General features: G+C 46.1%; 2 protein-coding genes across 2 annotated transcripts; both read left to right on the plus strand.

Moving 5' to 3' along the window:
* The first annotated feature begins 799 nt into the window (after positions 1 to 799).
* On the plus strand, positions 800 to 7,531 carry LOC129197925 (transcription factor HES-7-like). The gene is made up of 4 exons (XM_054806745.1): positions 800 to 857; positions 4,972 to 5,067; positions 6,582 to 6,660; positions 6,836 to 7,531. Exons 1-4 carry the CDS (start codon positions 822 to 824, stop codon positions 7,501 to 7,503), a joined length of 879 nt encoding a protein of 292 aa, XP_054662720.1. The 5' UTR covers positions 800 to 821; the 3' UTR covers positions 7,504 to 7,531.
* Positions 7,532 to 16,200: 8,669 nt separating this feature from the next.
* Positions 16,201 to 27,207, plus strand: LOC129197894 (sucrase-isomaltase, intestinal-like). The gene is made up of 7 exons (XM_054806698.1): positions 16,201 to 16,324; positions 16,996 to 17,069; positions 20,928 to 21,051; positions 21,760 to 21,869; positions 23,023 to 23,174; positions 25,246 to 25,417; positions 27,070 to 27,207. Exons 1-7 carry the CDS (start codon positions 16,201 to 16,203, stop codon positions 27,205 to 27,207), a joined length of 894 nt encoding a protein of 297 aa, XP_054662673.1.
* Positions 27,208 to 27,365: the final 158 nt, after the last annotated feature.

Below are 27,365 nucleotides of genomic sequence, written 5' to 3' on the forward strand. Positions count from 1 at the left end.
CTCCTAGTGCCCCCAGTGCTCCCAGTAACCCCCCAGTGACCCCCAAGTGCTCCCCCCAGTATCTCCCAGTTCTCCCAGTAGCCTCCCAAGTGCTCCCAGTACCCCCCAGTGCTCTCCCAGTGCTCCCAGTCCCCCCCTCCCCTCCCCCCTCCACTGCTCCCAGTGCCCCCCCTCCCCCCCCAGTATCCCCAGTGCTCCCAGTGCCCCCCCACTATCCCCAGTGCTCCCAGTGCTCCCAGTGCCCCCCCTTCCACTGCTCCCAGTGCCCCCCCACTATCCCCAGTGTCCCCAGTGCTCCCAGTACCCCCCAGTGCCCTCCCAGTGCTCCCAGTGCCCCCCTCCCCCCCAGTATCCCCAGTGCTCCCAGTGCCCCCCCTCTCCTCCCCCCCCCACTGCTCCCAGTGCCCCCCCCACTATCCCCAGTGTTCCCAGTGCTCCCAGTGCCCCCCCCGCATTGGTCCCACTGCCCCCCCCAGTATCCCCAGTGCTCCCAGTGCCCCTCCCCCCCCCCGCCCCACTGCTCCCACTGCCCCCCCTCCCCCCCAGTATCCCCAGTGCTCCCAGTACTCCCAGTGCCCCCCTCCCCTCCCCCTCCACTGCTCCCAGTGCCCCCCCTCCCCCCCACTATCCCCAGTGTTCCCAGTGCGCCCCCCCCATTGCTCCCACTGCCCCCCCCTCCCCCCCCAGTATCCCCAGTGCTCCCAGTGCCCCTCCCCCCCCTCCCCTCCCCCCTCCCCGGGGCGGGGCCACCCGGTCCCATAAAGGGTCCGACCGGGACCACCCGGGCCAGACCCGCGCGGCCCCGGCCCCGGCCCGGCACCATGAGCAGCGCCGCGGAGCCCCACAGCGACAGGAAGGTAACGGCTGCCTGGCCCGGTTCGGACCCCTTCGGCCCGGTTTGGGTTTGGCCCGGTTTAGGCTTGGCCTGGCTTGGCCCAATTTGGCGCGGTTCAGCCTGCCTAGGGCTTGTCCTGGTTCAGACCCCCTTTGGCCCGGTTCGGCCTGGTTGGGACTTTAACTGGTTCAGACCCATTTGGCCCAGTTCAGCCTGGTTGGGACTTAAACTGGTTCAGCCCTTTTAGGGCTTGATCTGAATCAGCCCAGTTTGGCCCGGTTCAGCCCGGTTTGGACTTTAACTGGTTTGGACCCATTTGGCCCAGTTCAGCCCTTTTAGGGCTTGGTCCGATTCAGCCCAGTTTGGCCCGGTAGATCCCAGTTAGGGTTTGGCCCAGTTCAGCCCTTTTAGGGCTTGACCTGAATCAGCCCAGTTTGGCCTGGTTCAGCCCGGTTTGGACTTTAACTGGTTCAGACCCATTTGGCCCGGTTCAACCTGGTTTGGGTTTGGCCCAGTTTAGCCCAGTTTGAGCTTGGACCTGTTCAGTCCACTTTGGCCCAGTTCAGCCTGGTTTAGACTTTAACTGGTTTGGACCTATTTGGCCTGGTTCTGCCTGGTTTTGGCTTAGCCTGGTTGAGCCCAGTTTGGACTTTAACTGGTTCGGACTCATTTGTCCTGGCGTGGGCTTCGCCCGGTTTGGCCCCATTTGGCCCAGTTCAGCCGTTTGACCTGGCTCAGCCCAGTTAGGGTTTGGCCCAGCTCAGCCTGGTTTGGGACTTGATCCTGTTTGTCTCCATTTTGCTTGGCCTTGTTAAGCCCAGTTTGGACCAGTTTGGGTTTGGTCCAGTATGGCCCAATTAGTATTTGGCCTGGTTCAGCCCTGATTGATCTGGGTCCAATTTGGCCCCATTTGGGCCAGCTTGGCCCAGTTCAGGTTTGGCCCGGTTAAGCTCGGTTCCAACCAGTTAGGGTTTAGCCAATTTTGGTTTCACCTGGGCTTGGCCCAGTTCAGGCCAGTTCCCAGTAAGGACTTGGACCAGTTCGGCCCAGTTCTACCCAGTTAGCGCTTCGCTGTTCAGCCCAGGTTGGGCTTGGCCCAGTTTGGCACGCCTTGATCCAGTTAGGACTTGGCGCTATTTGACGCTGTTTGGCCTTAGCCCAGTTTGACCCGGTTCAGCCCAGTTAGGACCTGACCCAGTTCTACTCTGGGCTTGTCCTGGTTTGACCTAGTTAAGACTTGGCCTGGTTCAGCCTGACTCAGCCCACTTTGGCCTTGTTTAGGCTTGGCCCCATCCCGCTCAGTCTGGCCCTCTTAGGACTCGGCCCCGTTTGGCCCAGTTAGGACTTGACCCAGTTCAGCTCATATTGGCCTGGTTTGACCCAGTTTGGCCCAGTTTGGTCTGGTTCAGCTCAGATTGGCCCAGTTTGGCTCATATTGGCCTGGATCAGCCCAGTTTGGCCCAGTTTGGTCTGGTTCAGCCTGGTTTGACCCAGTTTGGCCCAGTTTGGTCTGGTTCAGCTCAGATTGGCCCAGGTTGGCTCATATTGGCCTGGATCAGCCCAGTTTGGCCCAGTTTGGTCTGGTTCAGCCTGGTTTGACCCAGTTTGGCCCAGTTTGGTCTGGTTCAGCTCAGATTGGCCCAGTTCAGCTCATATTGGCCTGGTTTGACCCAGTTTGGCCCAGTTTGGTCTGGTTCAACCTGATCTGGCCCAGTTCAGCCTTGGCTCAGCCTCAGACCCAGTCCAGCCTTGTCCCAGTCCAGCCCTGCTCAGCCCAGTCCGGTTCAGCTTGGCCCAGTTCATCCAAACCCAGTTAAACCCAGCCTAAGTTTGTCCCGACTCAACCCGGTTTGGCCCGGGTTGGCTCAGATCAGCCCAGTTCACCCCAGTTTGGCTCTGCTTGCCCAAACTGGGCTCTGTCTGTTTTGGCCCAGTTCAGCTGGACCTGGTTCTAGCCTAAGTTTGATCTGGTCCTGTTGACCCAGGCCTAGTCCAGTATGGCCCAGTTCAGCCCAGTCTAATTTGGTTTGGGCCAGTTCAGTTCAAGCCCATCCGGCTTGGTTGGACCTGGCCTGGTTCAGCCCCACCCTGACCTGGTTCGGGCCAGTTTGTCCCCAGCCCAGTTTGTCCCCGGCCCAGTTAAGCCCCGGCCCAGTTAAGCCCCTGCCCAGTTTGATCCCAGCCCAGTTTGGTCTGGTTTGGCCCCAACCTGACCAGTTTGGCCTGGTTGTCCCCAGACTGGTTTGGCCCAGTTTAACCCCAACTAAACCCAGTTTAGTCCCATCACGTCCTGGCCCAGTTTGGTCCCAGTCTGGGCCTTAACCCAACCCAGTTTAGTCCCAGCCTAACCCATCCCCTCCCAGTTTGAGCCCAACCCATCCCATCCTGGCCCAGTTTAACCCCAACTAAACCCAGTTTAGTCCCATCATGTCCTGGCCCAGTTTGGTTCAGCCTTGGCCCAGTTTAGTCCCAGTCTGGGCCCTAACCCAACCCCGTTTAGTCCCAGCCTAACCCATCCCCTCCCAGTTTGAGCCCAACCCAACATGACCCAGCCTTACGGTTTAGTCCCAGTCTAACCCACCCCTGTCCCACTTTAGCCCCAGTCTAACCCACCCCGGTCCCAGTTTAACCCCAGCCTTACGGTTTAGTCCCAGTCTAACCCACCCCCGTCCCAGTTTGGCCCCAGCCTTACGGTTTAGCCCCAGTCTAACCCACCCCAGTCCCACTTTAGTCCCAGTCTAACCCACCCCCGTCCCAGCTTAGCCCCAGCCTTACGGTTTAGTCCCAGTCTAACCCACCCCGGTCCCAGTTTAGCCCCAGCCTTACGGTTTAGTCCCAGTCTAACCCACCCCAGCCTTACGGTTTAGTCCCAGTCTAACCCACCCCCGTCCCAGTTTGGCCCCAGCCTTACGGTTTACTCCCAGTCTAACCCACCCCCATCCCGGTTTAGTCCCAGTCTAACCCACCCCCGTCCCACTTTAGCCCCAGCCTTACGGTTTAGTCCCAGTCTAACCCACCCCGGTCCCAGTTTAGCCCCAGCCTTATGGTTTAGTCCCAGTCTAACCCACCCCCATCCTGGTTTAGTCCCAGTCTAACCCACCCCGGTCCCAGTTTAGCCCCAGCCTTACGGTTTAGTCCCAGTCTAACCCACCCCGGTCCCAGTTTAGCCCCAGCCTTACGGTTTAGTCCCAGTCTAACCCACCCCCGTCCCAGTTTAGCCCCAGCCTTATGGTTTAGTCCCAGTCTAACCCACCCCCATCCTGGTTTAGTCCCAGTCTAACCCACCCCGGTCCCAGTTTAGCCCCAGCCTTACGGTTTAGTCCCAGTCTAACCCACCCCGGTCCCAGTTTAGCCCCAGCCTTACGGTTTAGTCCCAGTCTAACCCACCCCGGTCCCAGTTTAGCCCCAGCCTTACGGTTTAGTCCCAGTCTAACCCACCCCGGTCCCAGTTTAGCCCCAGCCTTACGGTTTAGTCCCAGTCTAACCCACCCTGGTCCCAGTTTAGCCCCAGCCTTACGGTTTAGTCCCAGTCTAACCCACCCCCATCCCGGTTTAGTCCCAGTCTAACCCACCCCCGTCCCAGTTTGGCCCCAGCCTTACGGTTTAGTCCCAGTCTAACCCACCCCAGTCCCACTTTAGTCCCAGTCTAACCCACCCCTGTCCCAGTTTGGCCCCAGCCTTACGGTTTAGTCCCAGTCTAACACACCCCCGTCCTGGTTTAGTCCCAGTCTAACCCACCCCCGTCCCAGTTTGGCCCCAGCCTTACGGTTTAGTCCCAGTCTAACACACCCCCGTCCCGGTTTAGCCCCAGTCTAACCCACCCCCATCCCAGTTTAGCCCCAGCCTTATGGTTTAGTCCCAGTCTAACCCACCCCGGTCCCAGTTTAGCCCCAGCCTTACGGTTTAGTCCCAGTCTAACCCACCCCGGTCCCAGTTTAGCCCCAGCCTTACAGTTTAGTCCCAGTCTAACCCACCCCCGTCCCAGTTTAGCCCCAGCCTTATGGTTTAGTCCCAGTCTAACCCACCCCCATCCCAGTTTAGCCCCAGCCTGATCTGGCGCTGGCCCAGTTAGGCCGGGGTTGGGCCTCACTTTCGCTCTGCCCCCCTCCCCCGCTCCCCTCCCCCGCCCCGGGCAGCTCCTGAAGCCGCTCATGGAGAAGCGTCGTCGCGACCGCATGAACCGCAGCCTCGATCGGCTCCGGCTGCTGCTGCTGGCAGCCACCTGTGACGAGGTGAGGCTCTATCGCGACTATCGCGGTTCTGTCGCGACTAGCGCGGCGCTATCGGGGCTCTATCGCGACTATTGCAGCTCTCTTGCAGCTCTGTTGAGGCGCTCCCGTGACTATCGGGGCTCTTCCTCTCTCTATCGCGACTGTCGCACCTCTATCGCGGTTCCGGCGCGACTGTTGCAGCTCTATTGCGGCTCTGTCGCAACTCTCAGCTCTATCACAGCTTTATTGTGGCACTGTCGTAACTATCGGGGCTCTTCCTCTCTATCACGACTATCGCGCTTCTATTGTGCCTCTAGCACGGTTCTGTCGCGACTGTTGCGGCACTATTGGGGCTCTATCGCGACTATTGCAGCTCTATTGTGGCTCTGTCACAACTCTCAGTCCTACCGCGGCTTTATTGTGGCACTCTCATGACTATCGTGGCCCTTCCTCTCTCGATTGTGACTATCACGACTCTGTCATGACTGTTTGGGCTCTGTAAGGACTCTACCATGACTTTCAGCTCTGCCATGGCTCTGTTGTGATACTATCATGACTATCCCGGCTCTGTTGTGGCTTTATCTTGACTATTGCAGCTTTCTCACAGCTCTAGCAGGACTCCGTTGGTCCGTCAAGGCTCTTTTGTGGCACTATCATGATTATTGCAACTATCGTGACAGTTCTGGCTCTGTTGTGACTGGGCCCAGCCTTAGCTGGGCTCTATCATGACTATTAGGGTTCTATTGTTACTATCGCATCTACCGAGGCTCTGTCATGACTCTTTTGTGACCTGATTGCGATTATGGGGGCTCTGTCGCGGCTGTGTTGTGACTATGGGGGCTCTACCGTGACTCTGTCCCGATGCTCGGGGGTCTCTCGGGGCTCTCTCGTGATTATCCATTGCGATTATCACCTTGTTATCCTGCCTGTCGCCTGTCACTGCAGCTACGGCAGCCCACCACCACCAGGGGGCGCTGTCGGAGCACTGTCGGGACACTGGGGGCTCTGACAGGGCGCTATCGGGACATTATCGGGACGCTCTTGGCACACTTTTGGGGTCTCTATCGGGGGACGCTATCGGGACGCTATCAGGACACTACTGAGACGCTATTGGGGGTCTATTTTGGCGCTATCGCAGCTCTATCGTGACACTATTGTGACACTATTGGAGACCCTCGGGGCGCTATCGGGTCACGCTATCAGGGCACTACTGGGATGCTGTTGGGGCTCTGTCATGAGACTTGGGGCTCTATCGGGACACTCTGGGGAGCTCTACTGGGGCACTATCGTGACACTACCGTGACGCTATCGCTATCGGACCAGTATCGGGATCCCCGTGGGCCTCGCTCACGGCTCTGGGGGCGCCGTCGGGGTGGTTCCGTCACGACACCGTGGCTGCCGCTGCCGCCGCCTCCCTGCCCCCCGCCGTCACGACTCATGTGACATGTGTGTGTCGTGTCCCCCCACCCCCGCTCCTCCCCCCGCTCCGTCTCTCTCCCCTCCCCCCCCCCCTCCCCCTCCAACCCCGCCCCCAGCGTCTCCGAAACCCCAAGGTGGAGAAGGCCGAAATCCTGCAGAAAACGGTGCAGTTCCTGCGGGCACAGCCCCTCTCAGGTCCGTGCCTCAGTTTCCCCCCCCCCCCCCAACCCTGGGACACCCCACACCACCCCCCCCCTCCGTCGCCGGAGGACGCCACGTTGCGGCTTCTCAGGCGGCCGCTCCGGGGAGGGGGGGGGCGCGGGGGTCGCGCGGGAGTTTGAGGGGGTCACCGTGTTTCTCTCCGGCACAGAGCCCTCGCGGACAGAGGAGCTGTTCCTGCGGCGCTACCGCAGCGGTTACCGGGAGTGCTTGGCTCGCGCCGCTCGTTTCCTGCAGGCCGTTCCAGTGGAGCCTCCGTGTCCGGGTCTGGGTCCCGTACCCGTCTGTCCCCCACCGCTCATCGCCGGCCCCACCGACACCCCCGGGCCCTCCGGCCGCCATGGACTGCCTGCGCCGCGGGTGGGGCCCAGCTGCCCCAGTTACCACAGTTATGGGCCTGGTTACGACAACTTTGGGCCTACTCCGGGGCCTAGTCTGGGGCCTACTCACAGGCCTAACTGTGGCCTTGGTTACCGCCCCGGTGACGGCCCCGGTTGCCCCGGTGACGGCGCCGGTTGCCCCGGCGATGGCCCCTGTTGCCCTGATGATGGCCCTGGTTGCCCCGGCGACAGGTCCGGGTGTCCTGGTTACCACGGTTACGGGCCTGATCTGAGGCCTGGTCTCAGGCCTACTTTCGGGCCTACTTTCAGGCCTAGTTTGGGGCCCAGCCTGGGCCCCCAGCATGGCCCCAGTCGTGGCCCTGGTTGCGGCCCCAGCGGCCACGAGGACTCACAGCGGCGCTGCGCCAAGGAAGAGGCGCCGAGGGAGAGCGGGGGGCCGCTGGGGCCGCCCTGCCGCGTCTGGAGACCCTGGCCCTGAGCCATGAGGGGCGGCTGCGCGTCCCCCCCTGCTTACTCGCTGGGAGGATGGGAGGGACTTGGAGGATGGGGGGTGGGGGGGAACTGGTATACTGGGAGGAAGGCGGGCTTTTTAGCTGCTAAACTGGGAGGAAGGCCCTTTTTAAGTACTGGGAGGACAGGAGTAAACTGGAAGGCTGGGAGGAAGGCGGGTTTTTAACAAGTATACTGGGAGGACGGTGGTTTTTGCTGGTATACTGGGAGGAAGGTGGGTTTTTAACTGGTATACTGCAAGGATAGTGGTTAGTGAGTTGTATACTGGGAATTTTTATTTTTTTTTTAAACTGGTATACTGGGAAGACAGGCTCTTAACTGGTATACTGGGAGGAAGACTGCTTTTTTGTTGGTATACTGGGAGAATGTATTTTTTTTTTTAACTTATGCTGGGAGGAAGGTCCCTTTTCACTGGTGTGCTGGGAGAACAAGAGTTTTTTTCACTGGTATATTGGGAGGACTGAGCTTTATTACTGGTATACTGGGAGTATGGGAGAGTTTTAACTGGTATATCAAAAGGAAGATGGTTTTCACTGGTATACTGGGAGGACAAAACTCTATTACTGGGGGAGGATGCGGGGCTTTTACTGGTACACTGGGAGGACAGCATTTTCTTTTTCACCAGTATACCAGAAATACGGGTTTTTAACTGGTAGACTGGAGGAACAGGTGGTTTTAACTGGTATACTGGGAAGAAGGGGACTTTTCCTTGGTATACTGGGAGGATGGCGGCTATTCACTGGTATACTGGGAGGATGGCAGTTTTTAACTGGTATACCGGCAGGATGGGGAGGTTTACTGGTATACTGGGAGGAAGGTGGTTTTTTTCATTGGTATACTGGGAGGATGAGGGACTTCCCCAGCTCTGGAGCTACCTCAGACCTGGTGTTAAATCCAGTTTTCCCAGAGTTGGTTGATTGCCCTCAAATTGAGGGTTTTCACCTCAAAACCCAGCCCCAGGTCCTGGAGTCCTGGGATGGGGGGGACGACATGACACGACCCTTCCTCCATCCTCCCTAGGTGGAGGATCTGAGTCCTGACCAGAAATCGGGAGGAATGGCTCTAGGTGGCATCGTATGGGGGGGGCTCGAGGCTCCCCGGGCTGGTTTTGGGGTGAAGAAGTGGTGGTTTTGGGGTCTGTTAACACTTTCTTCCCAGTACAGGTGGAGCCTTGGGGTCCCAGCCAGCCCCAGATCCCAAACTGGGGGGATGTCAAAAACGGGTGGGAAAAAGGGTGGGGGGGAAATATATTTTTTGTTATAATCTTTTTTTTTTTTTTTTTCTTTCCTGTACCCAATTTATGACCCCTTCCCCCTTTTTTCCTGTATATCTGGGGGGGAAAAAAAATGTAATTCAAATACAGAATGTGTTGCATCCTGATGTCTCCTGGCTTCTTCTGACATCGGTGGGGGGCTGCAAGACACTGGGGACACCTTCCCCCCCCCCCCCCAGGCATGGCCCTATGGCAAAGGGGACCCCATAGGGACTTGGGGGTTGGTCATGGGAGATTTTCTATAGGGTGTGTGGGGGTTGCTATGGGCCTGGGTTGTCTAGGGTCAGGTGACTGGGGGTGTCCCTATAGGGTGGAGTTATGTTGAGGACTTGTAGGACCTTATGGGGAAGCATGTCTAGGGTCCATATGGGGAGGGGGCCTACATGGAGGACCCCAAGGGTAGGGAGCCATGGCTGCCCTTTGAGTTCTGTCCCTCCTCACTCTTCTCCTCCTTCTCTCCATCTTCTGGAATGTGAGGGACATCAGTGTCTGGTTGGCTCCATCCCCAGGAGGTGAGGGACCCAGGTTGAAGGACACTAGTGTCTGTCATCGAAAGGTCATGGCAACTGGGGGAGGTTCCTGAAGATGGGAGAGAGCAAAAGTCGCTCCTGTCCTCAAGCAGGGCAAGAAGGAGGATCCAGGGAGCTACAGGATGTCAGTCTGACCTCCACCCCGGGAAGGTGATGGAGAAAATCCCCCTGGAAAGAATTTCCAAAGACGTAGAATCATGGAATCATTTAGGTTGGAAAAGAGCTTTAAGATCATCAAGTCCAACCACTGAACCATGTCCCCAAGCACCACATCTACATGTCTTTTAAATACCTCCAGGGATGGTGACTCCACCACCTCCCCGGGCAGCCTGTTCCAATGCTTGACAACCCTTTTGGTGAAGAATTTTTTCCTCATCTCCAATCTAAACCTCCCCTGGAGCAACTTGAGGCCATTTCCTCTTGTCCTGTTGGTCGTCACTCTGGAGAAGAGACCGACTCCCACCTGGCTACACCCTCCTTTCAGGTAGTTGTAGAGAGCAATCAGGTCTCCCCTCAGCCTCCTCTTCTCCAGGCTAAACAACCCCAGGTCCCTCAGCTGCTCCTCATCAGACTTATTCTCCAGACCCTTCACCAGCTTCTTTGCCCTTCTCTGGACACGCTGCAGCACCTCAATGTCCTTCTTGGAGTGAGGGGCCCAAAACTGAACATAGTATTCGAGGTTGAGTACAGGGGGACGGTCACTGTCCTGGTCCTGCTGGCCACACCATTGCTGATACAAGCCAGGATGCTGTTGGCCTTCTCGGCCACCTGGACACGCTGCTGGCTCATGGTCAGCCACTGTTGACCAATACCTCCAGGTTCTTTTCCACCGAGCAGCTTTCCAGCCACTCTGCCCCAAGCCCATAGAGTTGCCTGGGGTTGGTGTGACCCAAGTGCAGGACCCGGCACTTGGCCTTGAATGACGAGAAGGTGGTGGGGAGCGGTCAGCGTGGATCGATGACGGGCAAATCGTTCTTAACCACCAAGCCAGACAACGAGGTGACTGGCTTGGTGGACAAGGGGAGAGAAGGGGGTGGGGTTTTCTGTGACTTCATTGGCTGAATTCTGGGACCCGGAGGGTCGGGATCAATGTCCGCCGATACGCCGGAGGGTCGTGCTGCCATCCAGAGGGACCTCAATAGGCTGGAGAAATGGGCTGATGGGACCCTCATGAAGTTCAATGAGGGGAAGTGAGAAGTCCTGCTCTTGGGGACGAACAACCCCAGGTACCCCAGTGAGGTCTGGGGACCGCCCAGCTGGAAAGCGGCTTCACTGAGAAGGAACCTTGGGGTTGTGGTGGACACCAAGTTGAACGTGAGCCAGCCATGCATCCTTGGGGCAAAGAAGACGAATGGTGTCCTGGGCTGCATTAGGCAAAGCCTTGCCAGAAGGTCGAGGGAGGTGATGCTTCTCCTCTGCTCGGCACTGGTGAGAGCACACCTGGAGTCTTATGTCCGGTTCTGGGCTGCCCAGTACAAGAGACGTGGGCATACTGGAGAGGCTAACAAAGGGCCATGAAGATGATGAAGGGACCAGAGCACTTCTCCTGTGAGGAGAGGCTGAGAGAGCTGGGACTGTTCAGCCTGGAGAAGACTCGGGGGGGGGGATCTCATCAAGGTGCATAAACACCTGGTGGGAGGGGATGAAGAAGACGGAGCCAGGCTCTTCTCAGTGGTGTCCAGAACAGGAGGCAGTGGCCACAAATTAAAGCCCGTTAAATTCCCAATTTCTAAGTTTTGCAGAGTCCCACAGGCACCCCTCAAATATCCCAGATCCTTACGCTCCTCTTGGTTCCTCCTCCTCGTCGGGTGCAAGGTTCAGGTTGGCTTTCTCCAATGCTCTTCCTGGAAAATTTCCCTTTGACCACCCCCTAATCACTGGAGACCTTTGGTCTCTGTCATCGAGGCTCTTATCACCGGGCCATCAAATCTGCGTCCCTGGGTGGCTTCCGTTATTGCTTCCCTTTTTACTTATTACCCCTTTGGTGGACCAGAAAGGTCCTTGATGAGGTAACATTAATGCAGCAGATGCCAATACCAACCCCTGTCCCAAAGCCCTACCAAGGCTCCTACCCCTCATCCTTACCCCATCCTCTAACCCCAAAATCACGAAGCTGAAGCTCGTACCCACGAACCCTTCCCGTGTCCCTCATCCTGCTCCCTTGCCCTGGTTGCCCACTTCTCACCATGAGACCCATCTCCGTTGCCTCAGCCGGGAAGCTCACCAGTAGCCCAACTGCTCACCAGAACCCCCAAGCAGAACCCTGAACCCTCACCTTAGCCCTTCCCTACTCCTGAAGGTTCATGAGGTAGCAGTGGGGTCTACGGGTCACCCATTAGTCCTCGTCCCAGGGAGCAAGGTGGTGGTGGGTGGCCATGGGGCAGCACTGCTCTACCCAATCAATACGCCCAGGTCTGGGTTGGACTTGGGGTGTCCAAATGCCTGAGGGCATGAGCTGGTGGTTGGGTACCTTCAATGCCTGGAGCCAGGAGAGCAGTAGAGTCTATGAAGCAAAGCAGGGATACCCTGGGTTCCCTGGGAGTGGTGGTGGGTCTGTGAGGCGGAGCTGACGTACCCCGAGACATCTGGGTCCTGGGGAGCTGTGAAGACCACGGGTTAGAGGCCAGGAACCCGAGATACCCCTGGAGCGGAGGAGTCTACGGGGAAGAGCTGGAAGACGTGGGTCGCAGGGAGGAGCAGAGGCTGTGTGCCACTTGTACAAGTTTTTTGAATGCCTCCAGGGATGAGGACTCCACCACCTCTCTGGGCAGCCTGTTCCAATGCCTGACCACTCTTTCGGTGAAGAGATTTCTCCTCATCTCCAATCTAAACCTCCCCTGAGGCAACTTGAGACCATTTCCTCTTGTCCTGTTGGTCGTTACTCCGGAGAAAAGACCAACCCCCACCTCACTACAACCCCCTTCCAGGTAGTTGTAGAGAGTGTTAAGGTCTCCCCTCAGCCTCTTCTTCTCCAGGCTCAAGATCCCCAGTTCCCTCAGCCGCTCCTCATCAGACTTGTTGTCCAGAACCTTCACCAGCTTCGTTGCCCTTCTCCGCACACCTGATGTCAGGGTGACTGAAGTCCCCCCCATGAGGACCAGGACCTGTGAATGTGAGACTGCTCCTCTCTGTCTGTAGAGGGGCCTCAGCCGCTTGTTCTTCCTGGTCTGTAGCAGACACCAACTACAACATCACGGTCACCTGTCCTGGCCTTCATCCTGACGCAGGAGCTCCCAGTTGGCTTCTCATCCAGCTCCATGGAAAAGCTCCACACACCCCATAACGGGTAACTCTTCCGGTCCTTCCTAAGGAGGTTGTGTCCTGTCACGGGAGCCATCCCACCACTTCTCCATGATCCCCACGAGACCGTAGACCTGCAGCTGGGGACGGGTCTCCAACTCAATCACGGTTATTCCCCATGCTGTCCACCCCCCCACCCTATTTATCGGCAGAAAAGTGTGTTCTACAGCCAACATCTCCATTATCAGCTCCAGATGATTCGGATCATTTTCTTGTAGGACGCTTTTCACGTTCTCAAATGTTCCTAATGCGATTTCGTTACGATAAGAAAAATACCCCTAAAACCCCCCCCAAACCCCCCAAGCCCCCCAAAAACCCCCCAAAACCCCCCAACCCCCCCCCCCAAACCCCCCAAACCCCCCCAAAAACCCAAAAAACTAACCAAAAAATCAGACCATAGATTTTGGCCACATCGCATTAAGGATATTTTGATCCATCCAAGATGTGAGCAGTCACAGAGAAAAATACACTTCTTTTTTTCTCCCAAGCAAATTTTTATTGTATTGTATTGTATTGTATTGTATTGTATTGTTTTATTGTATTGTATTGTATTGTATTGTATTATTTTATTTTATTTTATTTTATTTCATTTTATTATTTTATTCTGTTTTGTTTTGTTTTATTTTGTTCTGTTTTATTTTATTTTATTTTATTTGGTAGCTGAAAGGCGCGATAATACATTTTTGGCAATAAGAAAGATCCGATTTTTTCGGTGACATATCGTCTACCTTGAAAAAAAAAAAAAAAGCGATTATCAATCTGCAGACGTAAGCAACTGCTCTACGTTCACGGCCGTGGCTCGAACCGTTCACGAAATTTGTTCCTACAGTGCCTGACTCCGCCTCGGTTTCTGTTTACACTTTCGCTAGCCATAAAAGCGATAAAATTATTATTATTTTTTTAAAAATTTTTATTTATTTATTTATTTATTGCCTCCCACGTTTCATTCACGCCAGGTCCTCGTGAAACCTCGAGAGACGCATCTCTTCCGCTTCTGACGGCAAGGTCTCCGGCAGCGACCGCTATCGGAGCTGCGCAATTTTTTTTTTTTTTTTTCTCCTTTGCCCCAAGAACGAAAATTTGCCCCCCCCCCCCAAAAAAAAATGGCTATTTTGGCCCATTTTTTAAATATGGAGAAGGATGAAGGTCTGGCCAGGTATCCACAGACCGAGTTTATGCTATGTCTACAATGTCTTGGAGCTCCTATAGGTACTTTGAAACTGAATTTTAAATATATTTATTGGGTTTTCTTTTCCCACTGGAATGCAATTGTTCAGTTGAAACGATTTCAATCGAAATTTCTCAAAAAATGAAAAGTTCCAATTTCTGAGACGAGGCTCGCCGTGGGATAAACCTTCTTCAGGATGACTGCCGCCAGGTCCACGTGTTGGAGTTCTGCCCGAGCCCGGTGGGCTTCTGTGCTGCGAATAAATAAAACGAAATAAAAATGAGGGGGGAAAAAAAGAAAAAATTAAATAAAAAATAAAAATATAAGGAATCGCCTGAATTTTTCCTCTCTACTTTAGTAATTTAGGAATTTTAGTAATTAAGCAAGAGAGGACGTGGAGCATCTTCTCCTTGCAGGTCAGCACAACTCACAAAGAGTTGTCCCCCCCCGCCCTGTTCTCCAACCTCCGCGTCAGGATTTTCTGCGTGTTCTCCACTTTTCACGGAAAAATAAGAAAATAACCCCGAAAGCACCTGCCCTCCGGGTGAACCGTAAGGGCGGAGGGGCAGGAATAATTTCTCCTTTTTTTTTTTTTTCCTGGGTTTTGGTGGAGTTTCTGAACAAATCTTTTCGATCTGAATTTTTTTTAATGCGATTTTACATTTTTTAATTTTTTTTTTTTTTTTGGTTTTTCCTTCTCCCCCCCCCCCCCAATGCTGGAGGTAGGTGTTTCATCGTTTTATCACGAAAGAGGCAGATTTTAGGGGTGGGCACATCATTCCCAGTGACTGATTTAGTTTTTTGGGGGGGGGAGTTTGATCCGGCGAGGTCCCAGGAATTTTTTGCTGCCTCGAAATCAATTTTCTGACTTTCATGGATTTGCCAGAATTCCCTTGTCTTCAACTGCCTGATTTTTCAGGACATAATTGGCTTGAAATTCCTGCAAATCTAATTGGGACACACACAAAAAAAAAATCACCAAACACCAAAAAACCGACCTTTGATTTTATAGCCTTGATATATAATAAAAATTAATTAAAATTTTTCTATTTTTACTCGTTTTCGCAGCCCCCGACCTTTTCATTCCTGCGTGTCGCGTTACGGAAAGCAGAAAGGCGGATTGAGGGAAAAGTCTGTTTCTGACGACGGAGTGCTCTGCGGAATCAGCGAAACAAAGCTGTAAATCCTTTAAAAAAAAAAAAAAGAAAAAAAAAAAAAAAGAAGGCGTGCGGCTGCCCTTGGCGGACTTCGTTAGCAAACGACGCGCCCGTCTGATAACGGGACGGAATAAAACGTGGATTTACAGCCACGCGCAACAGACGAAAAAGGAAGGGGGGGGGGGAAAAAAGGGCCGTAAGGTACGTACTCGAATTTTTCCAGATTCGCTGTTTTCTTAGAAATTTCTACCCAGCCGCTGCCCGTTTGCCTGGCGCTTGAATCTCCGTTTATAAATCAAAGAATCTTTCTTTCGCCGTCTAAATAGTTGGGAGCGAAAGACCGGAAAATTGCGCGTCACGGTTGTTCGGGATGGGCGCAGTTTTAACGTTTGTTATTTGGTGGTATTAATTAATGATCGTTATTGTCATTAGGATTTCAGTTTTTTTCCTCCAAAAGAATGTCAGTTCGGAGGGCTCCCGGGAAATATTCAGTCAGCGTGAAAGAATTGGAGAGAGGCAATGTTTAGTGGTTAGAATAAATTTTTTTTTGGAGTAAAAATGGATTTTTTTCGGAGTAAAAATGAGATTTTTTTCAACATAAAAATGAATATTTTTCAGAGGAAAAATGAATTTTTTTCAACATAAAAATGGATTTTTTAATGTAAAAATGAGATTTTTTTCAACATAAAAATGAATTTTTTTCAACATAAAAATGAGATTTTTTCAATGTAAAAATGGATTTTTTCAATGTAAAAATGGATTTTTTCAAAGTAAAAATAAGATTTTTTTCAACATAAAAATGAATTTTTCTCAACATAAAAATGAGATTTTTTTCAACATAAAAATGGATTTTTTCAACATAAAAATGGATTTTTTTTTCAATGTAAAAATGAATTTTTTTTCAATGTAGTTTTTTGGGGCTGCTTAGGCACAAGAGGTGCAACAGGCGTAAGCTGTTCTTTTTATGCACGCCTTTTTCTTCTCTTTTATAAATAACTATCCTACCCTGTTAATAGTTTGTTTTAGGGCAAATGCTACAATTATACAAAATTTATACAACAGGAATTTTTGTTTGCTTGGGAAAAAAAAAAAAATCCAACTTGCAAAACCCAAACCCGCAGATTGGTTCAGTTTTGAGTTCTGGAGTTTCAGTAAAATTTTGGAGGTTTCAAAAAAAAAAAAAAATTTTTTTTTTTTTTTTAAATTTCCTTACACAATGCTGTTCTTCTGGGCGTAGATGGAAAGGAAAAAATTCAGCAAATTGGAAATTATCTTCATCGTCCTCTTCTGTTTGGTGGTGGCCGTGGCCTGTGTCCTCATCGGGATTTTAGCGACGCGAGAAACCGTAACTGAGAGCAGCCGTAAGTGCCGATTTCTGCCGCCCAATCAGGAGAAAAGCTGGAATTTTTGGCTCTGTTTGATAAAATTAAATTAGATATACGTATGAAATTGCAATATATAAAAATATAGCTACGTGTTATATTAAAATATATGCTAAATTTTAGATCTGTTTGATAAAATTGAATTACATATATATATAAAATTGTAATATAAAAATATATCTACAGATTCTATTAAAAACATAACAGAAAATATAACATTAAAGGCAAATTTTATCCCCCCTCGAGCCTCGATTTCCTTCTCCTTCATTTTCTAATTGTCAAAAGAGGAGAATTTCAATTTTTTTTTTTTAAATTTAAAGCGTTACCTAAAAAAAAAAAAAAATTAAAAAAAAAACATTAAAAACCCGGAGGGAGCCAAAGCCCTGTCGTACAGAGAAAACCCGATAACCGTAAAAACCTGGAATATTTCTACTCTTTTGGTACATCAGAAATTAAAACCCGGAAAAATGAAGTTTTTCCGTCTTAATCTGGAGGATTTTTGGTAAAACAAGCGAGGAGCCGAGGTTTGTTGGAAGCGATGCTTGAGACGTTAAGAAACGACGGGGGAAAATCGTTAAAAATACTCCTCCTACTCCTCCTCTACTACTACTAGTAGTAGAGATTAACCCCTTTATTTCTATACCTCACAGAATTTTCCCCAAACTGCCCGAGCGTGACGATAGCTGAGCGGATCGACTGCATCCCGGACCAAGTCGCCACCAAGGTCTGAAAACTTGAGAAAAATAAGAAAAAAAAAAAAAATTTAGATTTTTGTAGCCTAATGCCTATGGGATAAGTAATTCCCTTTTAATAACAAAATAAATTGCATTTTTTTTATACCAGAGCAGGGGGTTTTTTTAACCCTTTTTTTCTTTTTCAACCGGCAAACCGCCTTGAATATTTTTCGGAATTTGGAAATCTTTCCATTTTGCTGAAGTGGTCTTTTTTTTTTTTTTAAATTTTTTCTTTTTTTCTTTTTTCTTTTTTCTTTTTTCCTTTTTCCTTTTTCCTTTTTCCTTTTTTCTTTTTTCTTTTTTCTTTTTTCTTTCCTTTTTTTTCTTTATTTTTCTTTATTTTTCTTTTTTTTTGGGGGTGTGCGTGTGACGTTGGATATTAATGTTTCTAACGACGTATTAAACCAAAAATCAGCAGGTGGTTTTTTTTTTTTTTTAAGCTGTAATAGATATTGCAATGGTTGCCAAAGGAAATGGAATCTCTTGAATTTCGGTCACGGAAATTCAGAATTCAGAAAACGAGGTGAATTATTTCAATTTGCCAGCAAAAAACCTCCCCCCCCCCATTAGAATGTAATAAAATAACATTTAATATAATTTGGCCGGTAAAACCGTCATTAAAGGTCAAACTGATGGCAGCGTCCTCTTTTGCGTGGGAGACGGCACTTTAATTAATTAATTAATAAATTAGTACCTTGGAGCCAGCTCATGCCGTACCGAGGGACTGACGTCGACTATTAAACTTATAAAAATTTACGTTATAACTTAATATTAGTATTAAATATTTGAGAATAGAAGCGGAGGAGCAGCACGGCCATCGCGAATCGCGGGGAATCTCGCTGCGGTGGCGTCGCCAATTGATTAATTAATTAATCAATTAATGAAAGTCCCACATTTTGCATCACCCCTAAGATTTAATTTAATTTAATTTATTTAAAAAAAAAAAAATTAAGATATGGGGTGGAACGGAGCAGGCCTGCAAAGCGAACGAGCTGAAAATTCTATTTCCTTCAGGCAGAGTTGATTTTGCAGAATTATTGAATTTATTTCAATAATAATAATGAGTTGATTTTGCAGAATTATTGAATTTATTTCAATAATAATAATAACAATGAGTTGATTTTGCAGAATTATTGAATTTGTTTCAATAATAATAATAAATTTTGCAGAATTATTGAATTTATTTCAATAATAATAATAATAGTTGATTTTGCAGAATAATTTATTTCAATAATAATTTAGTAGTAGTAGCAGCAGCAACAGTAGTAGTAGTAGTAGCAGCAGCAGCAACAAAAAAACCCTACAATAATACGGAATTTAATAATAATGATGAATACTAATGCTGAAATAATACGGAAAAGTCGATTTGCTGCTGCCTTTTTCACAATTGGATTTCAGCCGAAGGCTCGCTGGGAAAAAAAAATTACAATTAATTTAAACTAGGCGTAAGCTCGTTTAGCCGAGAGAAAGCCGTGCAAAAAATTCCTTAAAAAAAGCCGGAAAAAAAATCGAGCGAGTAGAACTGGAATTACCGAAAATATTTATTTATCATTAACCACGCAGAGGACGGAGGCGAGTGGGGAGTTGTTAACGACTCGCTGCCAAACGAGGGCAAAGTCGAAAGGGGGAACGAGAGAAACGATTCCTCGCGGCGATTTTCCCCATAAATCGGTTGATTTCCGCGCGTTTGTGTAAAACGACGCCCCCCCGCCCCCGGGATTTTTGGGGGGGGGGGGGCAGAGTTCAGGGGTTACCACTTATGATGTCATAAACCCCGCTGCCTTATCTGGAATTAGCCCAGATTTGGTCGCCGGGTGGGGTTTATGGCGAATGGTTATCTGGCTTTATCCGATTGCGCCCATCAAATTTCGGGCGGGGGCCCGGGCCCCTCCCTTGGCGCCGGGCAGGAAAGGCGCAGGCTCCCAAATTCGGACGGCGTAAAGGTTTTGTCTATATACATACGCGTGCGTACATTGCAGCATACCACGGCGTAGTATAATGGACGTATACATTATAGGGTAATATAGCATGGTGTAGCGTAATGGCCGTATACATTATAGGGTAATATAGCACAGCGTAGTATAATGGACGTATACATTATAGGGTAATATAGCATTGCGTAGCGTAAGGTATGTATACATTATAGGATAATATAGCACAGCGTAGTATAATGTATGTATGTATACATTATAGGATAATATAGCACAGCATAGCCTAAATTATGTATACATTATAGGATAATATAGCATAGCATAGCATAATGTATGCATATATTATAGTACAATATAGCATAGCATAATGGCTGTATAAATTATAGTCTAATATAGCATAGCATAATGTAATATAATGTATGTATACATTATAGCATAGCATAATATAATGTATGTATACATTATAGGATAATATAGCAGAGCATAATATATAATGTATGTATACATTATCGTATAATATAGTATAGCATAGCATAGCATAATGGGTGTATACATTATAGTCTAATATAGCATAGCATAATGTAATATAATGTATGTATACATTATAGCATAGCATAATATAATGTATGTATACATTATAGGATAATATAGCATAGCATAGCATAATGTATGCATATATTATAGTACAATATAGCATAGCATAATGTATGTATACATTATAGTCTAATATAGCATAGCATAATGTAATATAATGTATGTATACATTATAGCATAGCATAATATAATGTATGTATACATTATAGGATAATATAGCATAGCATAGCATAATGTATGCATATATTATAGTACAATATAGCATAGCATAATGTATGTATACATTATAGTCTAATATAGCATAGCATAATGTAATATAATGTATGTATACATTATAGCATAGCATAATATAATGTATGTATGCATAGTATAATATAGCATAGCATAAAATAATGTATGTATACATTATAGTATAGCACAGTATAGTATAATATAACATATGTATACATTATAGTATCATATAGCATAGCATAGCATAATATAATGCATGTATATATTATAGTATAATATAGCATAGCATAATGTAATGTATGCATATATTATAGTATAATATAGTATAGCATAGCATAATATAATGTATGTATACATTATAGTATAGCATAGCATAGTATAATGTATGTATATATTATAGTGTAATATAGCATAGCATAGCCGAATATAATGTATGTATACAGTCTAGTATAATATAGCATAGCACAGCGTAATATAATGTCTGTATACATTTTAGTATAGCATAGCGTAATATATATACATACCTATATATAAAACATGTTATATGTTACTCTATTCAATTCTGAATTTTTATTATTTTATTTGATTCTTAATTTTTATTATTATTTTATTCTATTATTATTATTCTAGTTGTCTTATTTTATTCTAGTCCTAATTTTTATTATTTTATTCTATTCTTATTCTTATTCTATTCTTATTATTTTATTCCATTCTTAATTTTTATTATTTTATTCTATTATTATTATTATTCTACTTATTCTATTCTATTCTTAATTTTTATTATTTTATCCTATTCTTAATTTTTATTATTTTATTCTATTCTTATTATTCTTCTATCCTTCTTATTTGATTCTTAATTTTTATTATTTTATTCTATTATTATTATTCTATTCTTATTTTATTCGATTCTTAATTTTTATTATTCTATTATTATTCTTAATTTTTAGTTGGTGGTTGTTGTTGTTTGTTGTTGTTGTTGTTGTTGTTGTTATTATTATTATTATTATTATTATTATTATTATTATTATTATTATTATTATTATAGTCCATTCTGAGTGTGTATTATTTCTCTTGCCATTGCTTTGTTGGAAGCAGAACCTCTGCGCCCTCCGCGGGTGCTGCTGGAGCCCCCAGGGTGACACCCAGGTGCCCTGGTGCTTCTTCTCCTCCCAGCACGGGTACAGAGTGGAGGGGGAGGTGCGCACCACGCCGGAGGGTAAGCTGGCTGCACGCAGGTCAGGGCAATCACATCGATTTGATATTTTATTTTATTATTTTATTTTATTTTATTTTATTTTATTTTATTTTATTTTATCTTTATTTTATTTTACTTTATCTTATTTTCTTATTTTATTTTCTTATTTATTATTTTATTTTAGGTAAATTTATTTTATTGTACTTTTTTTTATTAATTTAATTTAGTTTCATTTCATTTCTTCATTTCATTTCACTTAAATTTTATTTATTTTATTTTATTTTAATTTAATTTTAATTTAGTTTTTATTTTACTTTATTTTTATTTTTTATTCATTTCATTTCATTTCTATTTTATTTTATTTTATTTTATTTTATTTTAATTTAATTTAATTTAACTTTATTTTATTTTATTTTATTTTTTTATTTTTATTTTTTATTCATTTCATTTCATTTCATTTATTTTCATTTCATTTCATTTTAATTTAATTTAATTTTATTTTTATTTTACTTTATTTTTTTTTTTTATTTTCATTTCATTTTGTTTCATTTCTATTTTATTTTATTTTATTTTATTTTATTTTACTTTATTTTATTTTATTTTATTATTTTATTTTATTTTATTTTATTTTATTTTATTTTATTTTATTTTATTTTATTTTATTTTATTTTACTTGATTTTACTTGATTTTTATTTTTTATTCATATCATTTCACTTCCCCCCCCCTAGGCTTTCAAGCCACCCTGACTCGCCTCTCCTCGCCTTCGCTCTTCGGGAACGACGTCGACACCGTCCTGCTTACGGCGGAGCACCAGACCCCAAATCGCTTTCGCTTCAAGGTCAGTTCTTCACCTCGGTAGCCGCAAGATATCGGCGAGATCCGTGCATGACAAAATTGCAAAATACCCTTAAAAAGATCAGATTTTATCTTCATTCAAATTTTTTTTTTCCCGCCCCCTCTTCATTGGGAAATGATTTGGGGCCAAATACGTTGATTTACGGTCTGTCTCGCGATTGGTTCGGCAGAAAGCGTTAGCGCTTCCAATGAGCTTTGCATTTTATGGAAAAATTCAGTGCTCAGTGTGTAAGGCGATACGCCAAAATCCATGGATTTGGGGGCCGGACAGGACTTCTGAGGCTTATGTTTGTTTTTTTTTTTAATTTTTATTTTTATTACTTTTTAATTTTTAATTAAATTTTTAATGTTTAATTTTTAAATTTTAAGTTTTTGATTTTTGATTTATTTTATTTTTATTCTTATTTTGTTGGGGTTTTTCTTGTTTTTTATTTTTTATTTTTTCTTTTCCCTTTTTCCTTTTTTCTTTTTCCTTTCCCTTTTTCCTTTTTTCTTTTTCCCTTTTTCCTTTTTTCCTTTTTTCCTTTTTCCCTTTTTCCTTTCCTTTATCTTTTTTCTTTTTCTTTTTTCTCTTTACTTTTTTCTTTTTTCTCTTTTTCCTCCTTTTTTCTTCTTTCCTTCTTTTCTCTTTTTTCCTTCTTTTTTATTTTCCCTTCTTTTTTATTTTTCCCTTCTTTTTTCTTTTTTCCTTCTTTTTTCTTTTTCCCTTTTTTCTTTTTCCCTTTTTAATTTTTACCTTCTTTTTTTCTTTTTGCCTTCTTTTTTTTCCTTCTTTTTTCTTTTTGCCTTCTTTTTTTCTTCTTTTTTTTTTCTTTTTTTTTTCTTTTTCTTTCCTCTTCTTCTTTCTGAAGTTCTCTTGGGGCTGGAGGGCGCCACATGTTCTCCTGCCAAAAAAACCTGGAAGTCAGGCTGGGTTTGGTTCCACCCAGCCGAGGTAGAACACGTAGACACGCCGAAGAACCGCTGGGCAACGCCTACAAATGAATTGTGCAGAATTCTGCCTATTTCCCATGGGAAAAATACCCTCAGATCAAGCAATAACGGGAAATCCTCCTTGTATCTCCTCAAATGAAGAGGCCGAAATTAATTAGGCACGAATTTCTAAATTACCTATTTCGTTCTTTAAACATTTGCAGCTCACCGATCCTAAAACGCAAAGATTTGAAGTTCCCCATGAGCACGTGACATCTTTCAGCGGTCCAGCAGCCTCCAATTTAAAATATAAAGTTTCTGTCCAGCAAAATCCCTTTGGCATCAAGGTGACCAGAGCAAGCAATGACAAAGTTTTGTGAGTAAATTTGGGGCTTTATATCCCTAAAATCATGACGCCATCTGTTTTCTCTGAAGGTCCGCGGTGCTTTAGGTGACCTCTTGGGCACGTGAACCGCTGCTTCTCTTCTTTTGATGGCGAAGCAGGATGGGAAGGGTCTTTCCAGAGAAAATTTGGGGCATGGGGAGGTCTATCTCATGGGCTTTGCCACCTTCTTTTGATGGCGAAGCAGGGTGGAAGGGTCTTTCCAGAGAAAATTGGGACATGGGGAAGTCTATCTCATGGGCTTTGCCACCTTCTTTTGATGGCAAAGCAGGATGGAAAGGGTCTTTCCAGAGAAAATTTGGGACGTGGGGAGGTCTATCTCATGGGGCTTAGGTTTTGCCATGTTGGCTCTGTGCCCTCTTCTGTCCTGGGGAGAATTGTGTCATCCATCCATCAATTACGATGAGAAATCCTTCCCAGCATCACCGGTTGATCTGCTGGAAGGTAGGAAGGCTCTGCAGAGGGATCTGGACAGGTTGGATTGATGGGCCAAGGCCAACTGGATGAGGTTTGACAAGGCTCAGTGATGGGTCCTGCGCTTGGGTCACACCAACCCCAGGCAACGCTACAGGCTTGGGGCAGAGTGGCTGGAAAGTTGCCTGATGGAAGAGGACCTGGAGGTGTTGGTTGACAGTGGCTGACCATGAGCCAGCAGCGTGTCCAGGTGGCCAAGAAGGCCAACAGCATCCTGGCTTGTATCAGCAATGGTGTGGCCAGCAAGACCAGGGCAGTGACCGTCCCCCTGTACTCAGCCTTGAGTGCTGTGTTCACTTTTGGACCTCTTACTCCAAGGAGGACATCGAGGTGCTGGAGCGTGTCCAGAGAAGGGCAAGGAAGTGGGGAAGGGTCTGGAGAACAAATTTATGAGCGGCTGAGGGACCTGGGGTTGTTGAGCCTGGAGAAGAGGAGGCTGAGGGAAGACCTTATTGCACTCTACAACTGCCTCAAAGGAGGTTGTGGTGAGGTGGGGGTTGGTCTCTTCTCCCAAGTAACAAGCGATAGGACAAGAGGAAATGGCCTCAAGTTGCTCCAGGGGAGGTTTAGATTGGAGATGAGGAGAAATTTCTTCACTGAAAGAGCGGTCAGGCATCGGACCAGGCTGCCCAGAGAGGTGGTGGAGTCCCCATCCCCGGAGCCGTTCAAAAACCGTGTAGACGTGACACATGGGGACATGGTGGTGTTGGGTCGACGGTTGGACTTGATGACCTCAGAGGTCTTTTCCAACCTTAAAGATTCACCGATTCTGTCATCTTTCCTGTCGTATTTATGATGCTCTTCCTGAAGTTCTCAGCCCTCCAACTCAGGTTGTGCTTCGGGTGTGCGACAGGAGACTATTCGGCACCAACCGGCGCTGAGCCGGTCTTAGAAAATTTTAAGTAAAATATTCACTTTTGTGCTGAAGGATTTTAATCTCTTTGTTTTTCTAAAAAAAAACCAAAACAAAAACTCCCCAAAACCCCCAAACCTAACGAAAGCAAAGCTGGGCTGAAACCCACCAAAAAGCAGAAGCCCCAGGAGCAAATATTTATGAAATCGATTAAAAAGGGATGACTCAGCCGATGGCTGATTTACCATCAGCGAACGCGTGAAAGACTGATTTATTTGGCACGTGGAGGGGAGAATAATTTAATTTGATGGGTTCGAAACAGCGCTCTAGAAGATCGCTTAAATTTTCCTTAGGGTTTTATTTAATTTGGGGGAAAAAAATTAATAATTTGGGACCTGTTTGGACCGGTGCTCTAGAAGATTGCTTAAATTTTCCTTAGGTTTTTATTTAATTTGGAAAAGAAAAAAATTGGGACCTGTTTGGACTGGTGCTGTAGAAGATTGCTTAAATTTTCCTTAGGTTTTTATTTAATTTGGGGGAGAAAAAAAAAAAATAAATTGCATTTTCTGTTTTTTAATGAAAAACCCCCTTTCCCAACTAACAAATACCAGCCGGTATTTTTTTCTTGCAACGGGCAACGTTTGGGTCGAATGATGCCGTCGGGGCGATAAAATACAATTTTTTTTTTAGCTGAGCTTTTCCCCGTTATTTCGGCAGGTTCGATACCACCGTCGGCCCGCTGGTGTATGCCGAGCAGTTCTTACAGCTCTCCATCAAACTCCCCAGCAGCAACATCTACGGCGTGGGCGAGCACGTCCATAAGCAATATCGACATGACGTCAATTGGAAAACCTGGCCGATGTTCAGCAGGGATGTGGCACCTTCGGGAGTAAGGATTTCTTTTCTTCCGTTTTCTTTCTTTTTCAGGTAAATTCTAAAAGCCGGTCGTAGTCGCTGCATTTAAGGTTATCCGATTAATTTTAATTTTTTTTTTTTAATTTCCGCTTGCCAAGTGTCATGAAACGCGAGATGCTACCGAAGAAGGGTCCCGCTGGAATCGGTTTTCCTCAGTGTTTCGGGTTGAATTGGTTGGGTTTGGCTGCGAAGCAGCTGATGAACATTAATATCTGACAGGCTTTGGGTTTTTTACTTGTTTTTTTTTTTCCCCCCTAAAATTTGGTAGATACAACGTTTTTCCTTCTGCGGCATCGTATCTTACAAAATAATGCAAAGTTACCTTAGCAGCTGTTGCTTTCTAAAGCAAAATACATCTGCAATTATTTTTTGTTTCTACAGTTTCACCTTTTTTTCCAACGTAATTTCCAGGGCATCTGGTTTTCCAAAAAAATTAAAAAAAATATAAAAAAAAAATTAAAAAAATAATAAAAAAAAAAGCATATTCTTCCACCTGCAATGAGATGTTTGATCCCGAATCCGCGAGTTTTTGACACATCGACTCGCAAAAATTTGGGATATAAAAATCAGTCATCGGTGTTTATACTCATTTTTTGCGTATTGCTTTTTCTGACATTAATTTCTGCGATTCCCACAGATGATTTTTTTTTTTTGGGGGGGGAGGGGGTGCGCTTTTGGGGAAATAGACAGCCAAACCTTATCGCCATGCTTATTCATCGATTTCGACGAGGAAAAGGAAATATTTGGTAGAGCGCGTAAGCGCTTGACAGGGTAATTTTGCAAGAAAATAAAAGAAAAAAAAGAAAAATTAAATTTTCTGGTGTCTAATCAATGCTAGAGAGCGAGAAAAGTGATGTAGAACCTGGAAGAAGGCATAATAAGAATTTTTTTACGCTCGATTTGAGCCTCTAAACCAGCTTATTTAGAAGTGTAGCATCTCCAACTCAGTTTAAAATTGTTTTGCGCGATTTGAGGTAATACTGGAATTAAATGAGCGTAAAACAGAGATTGTTTAATGCAGCCCCGATCCTTATGCGGAATTCGGAGTAAGTCCTGAAATCGTTTGCTGAAATAGGAGTGATGTGCACGGGATTCGGGAGCGGCTCGACCTTTGCAGTTAATTAATGTTTTCGAAGAAAAAAAAAAAAAAGGAAAAAAAAATCTTTTAAAGTTTTGAGGCATTGTCTACGGGCTGATACATGTATTTTGATTTTTGAACGGAGAGTGGAATTTTCCTCGCTATCAGCAAAGCTTATTATAGAAAAGGTCTCCTTGATTTTCTCTCCGTCCCTGCAAGAGATACGATTTCTCATCTTCATCTTTTCAATAATAAGTATGTGGAGGCTCTCATCCAAACGGCTCCGCCGAAAGTTGGTTTCCCCAAATTTCTGCTTTCAACAGATTCTGGCAACTTAAAGACATTCCCATAAAAGAGAGAAATAATTAAAAAAAAACCAACCCCAAAAAACCCCGAGGTTAGTGTTGGTAATTTTATTTTTGCTGGTTTTTGTTTCCTTTTGAGAAGTTTAACCTCACGTGTGATATATCCTTGAGATACCGCAGGGCGCGTATGGCCACTGTATTTTTTTTTTTTTTTTTAAATCAGCTTTTCTGTTTTCCTTTAAGAACACGGATAACTTATATGGCGTTCATACCTTCTTCTTGTGTTTGGAAGACAACACTGGAGCCTCTTTTGGCGTTTTCTTGATGAATAGCAATGCCATGGGTAAGGGCGTCTTCTCCGTAAGTACCGCAAAAAATTGAAATACGTTATTTAAATCATCTGCAATGCTGTGGGTAAGAATGCCTTCTCCATAAATATTGCTATATGTGTATATATATATATAAAAAATAATCTGCAGGGCTACTGCACTGCCAACTGCTGAGCTGATGTAGATTTTGCAAAAAAAAAAAAAAAAAAA

Source organism: Grus americana, chromosome 30 (genome assembly GCF_028858705.1).
Source record: "Grus americana isolate bGruAme1 chromosome 30, bGruAme1.mat, whole genome shotgun sequence".
Taxonomy (NCBI): domain Eukaryota; kingdom Metazoa; phylum Chordata; class Aves; order Gruiformes; family Gruidae; genus Grus; species Grus americana.

Bases quoted from the DNA above. Each gene is read 5' to 3' on its own strand.
- LOC129197925 (XM_054806745.1), top strand. From the start codon at position 822: ATGAGCAGCGCCGCGGAGCCCCACAGCGACAGGAAG. The intron at 858-4,971 runs GTAACGGCTGCC...CGCCCCGGGCAG, and splicing joins AGCCCCACAGCGACAGGAAG to CTCCTGAAGCCGCTCATGGA. The intron at 5,068-6,581 runs GTGAGGCTCTAT...CCCCGCCCCCAG, and splicing joins TGGCAGCCACCTGTGACGAG to CGTCTCCGAAACCCCAAGGT.
- LOC129197894 (XM_054806698.1), top strand. From the start codon at position 16,201: ATGGAAAGGAAAAAATTCAGCAAATTGGAAATTATCTTCATCGTCCTC. The intron at 16,325-16,995 runs GTAAGTGCCGAT...TATACCTCACAG, and splicing joins AACCGTAACTGAGAGCAGCC to AATTTTCCCCAAACTGCCCG. The intron at 23,175-25,245 runs GTGAGTAAATTT...TTATTTCGGCAG, and splicing joins GCAAGCAATGACAAAGTTTT to GTTCGATACCACCGTCGGCC.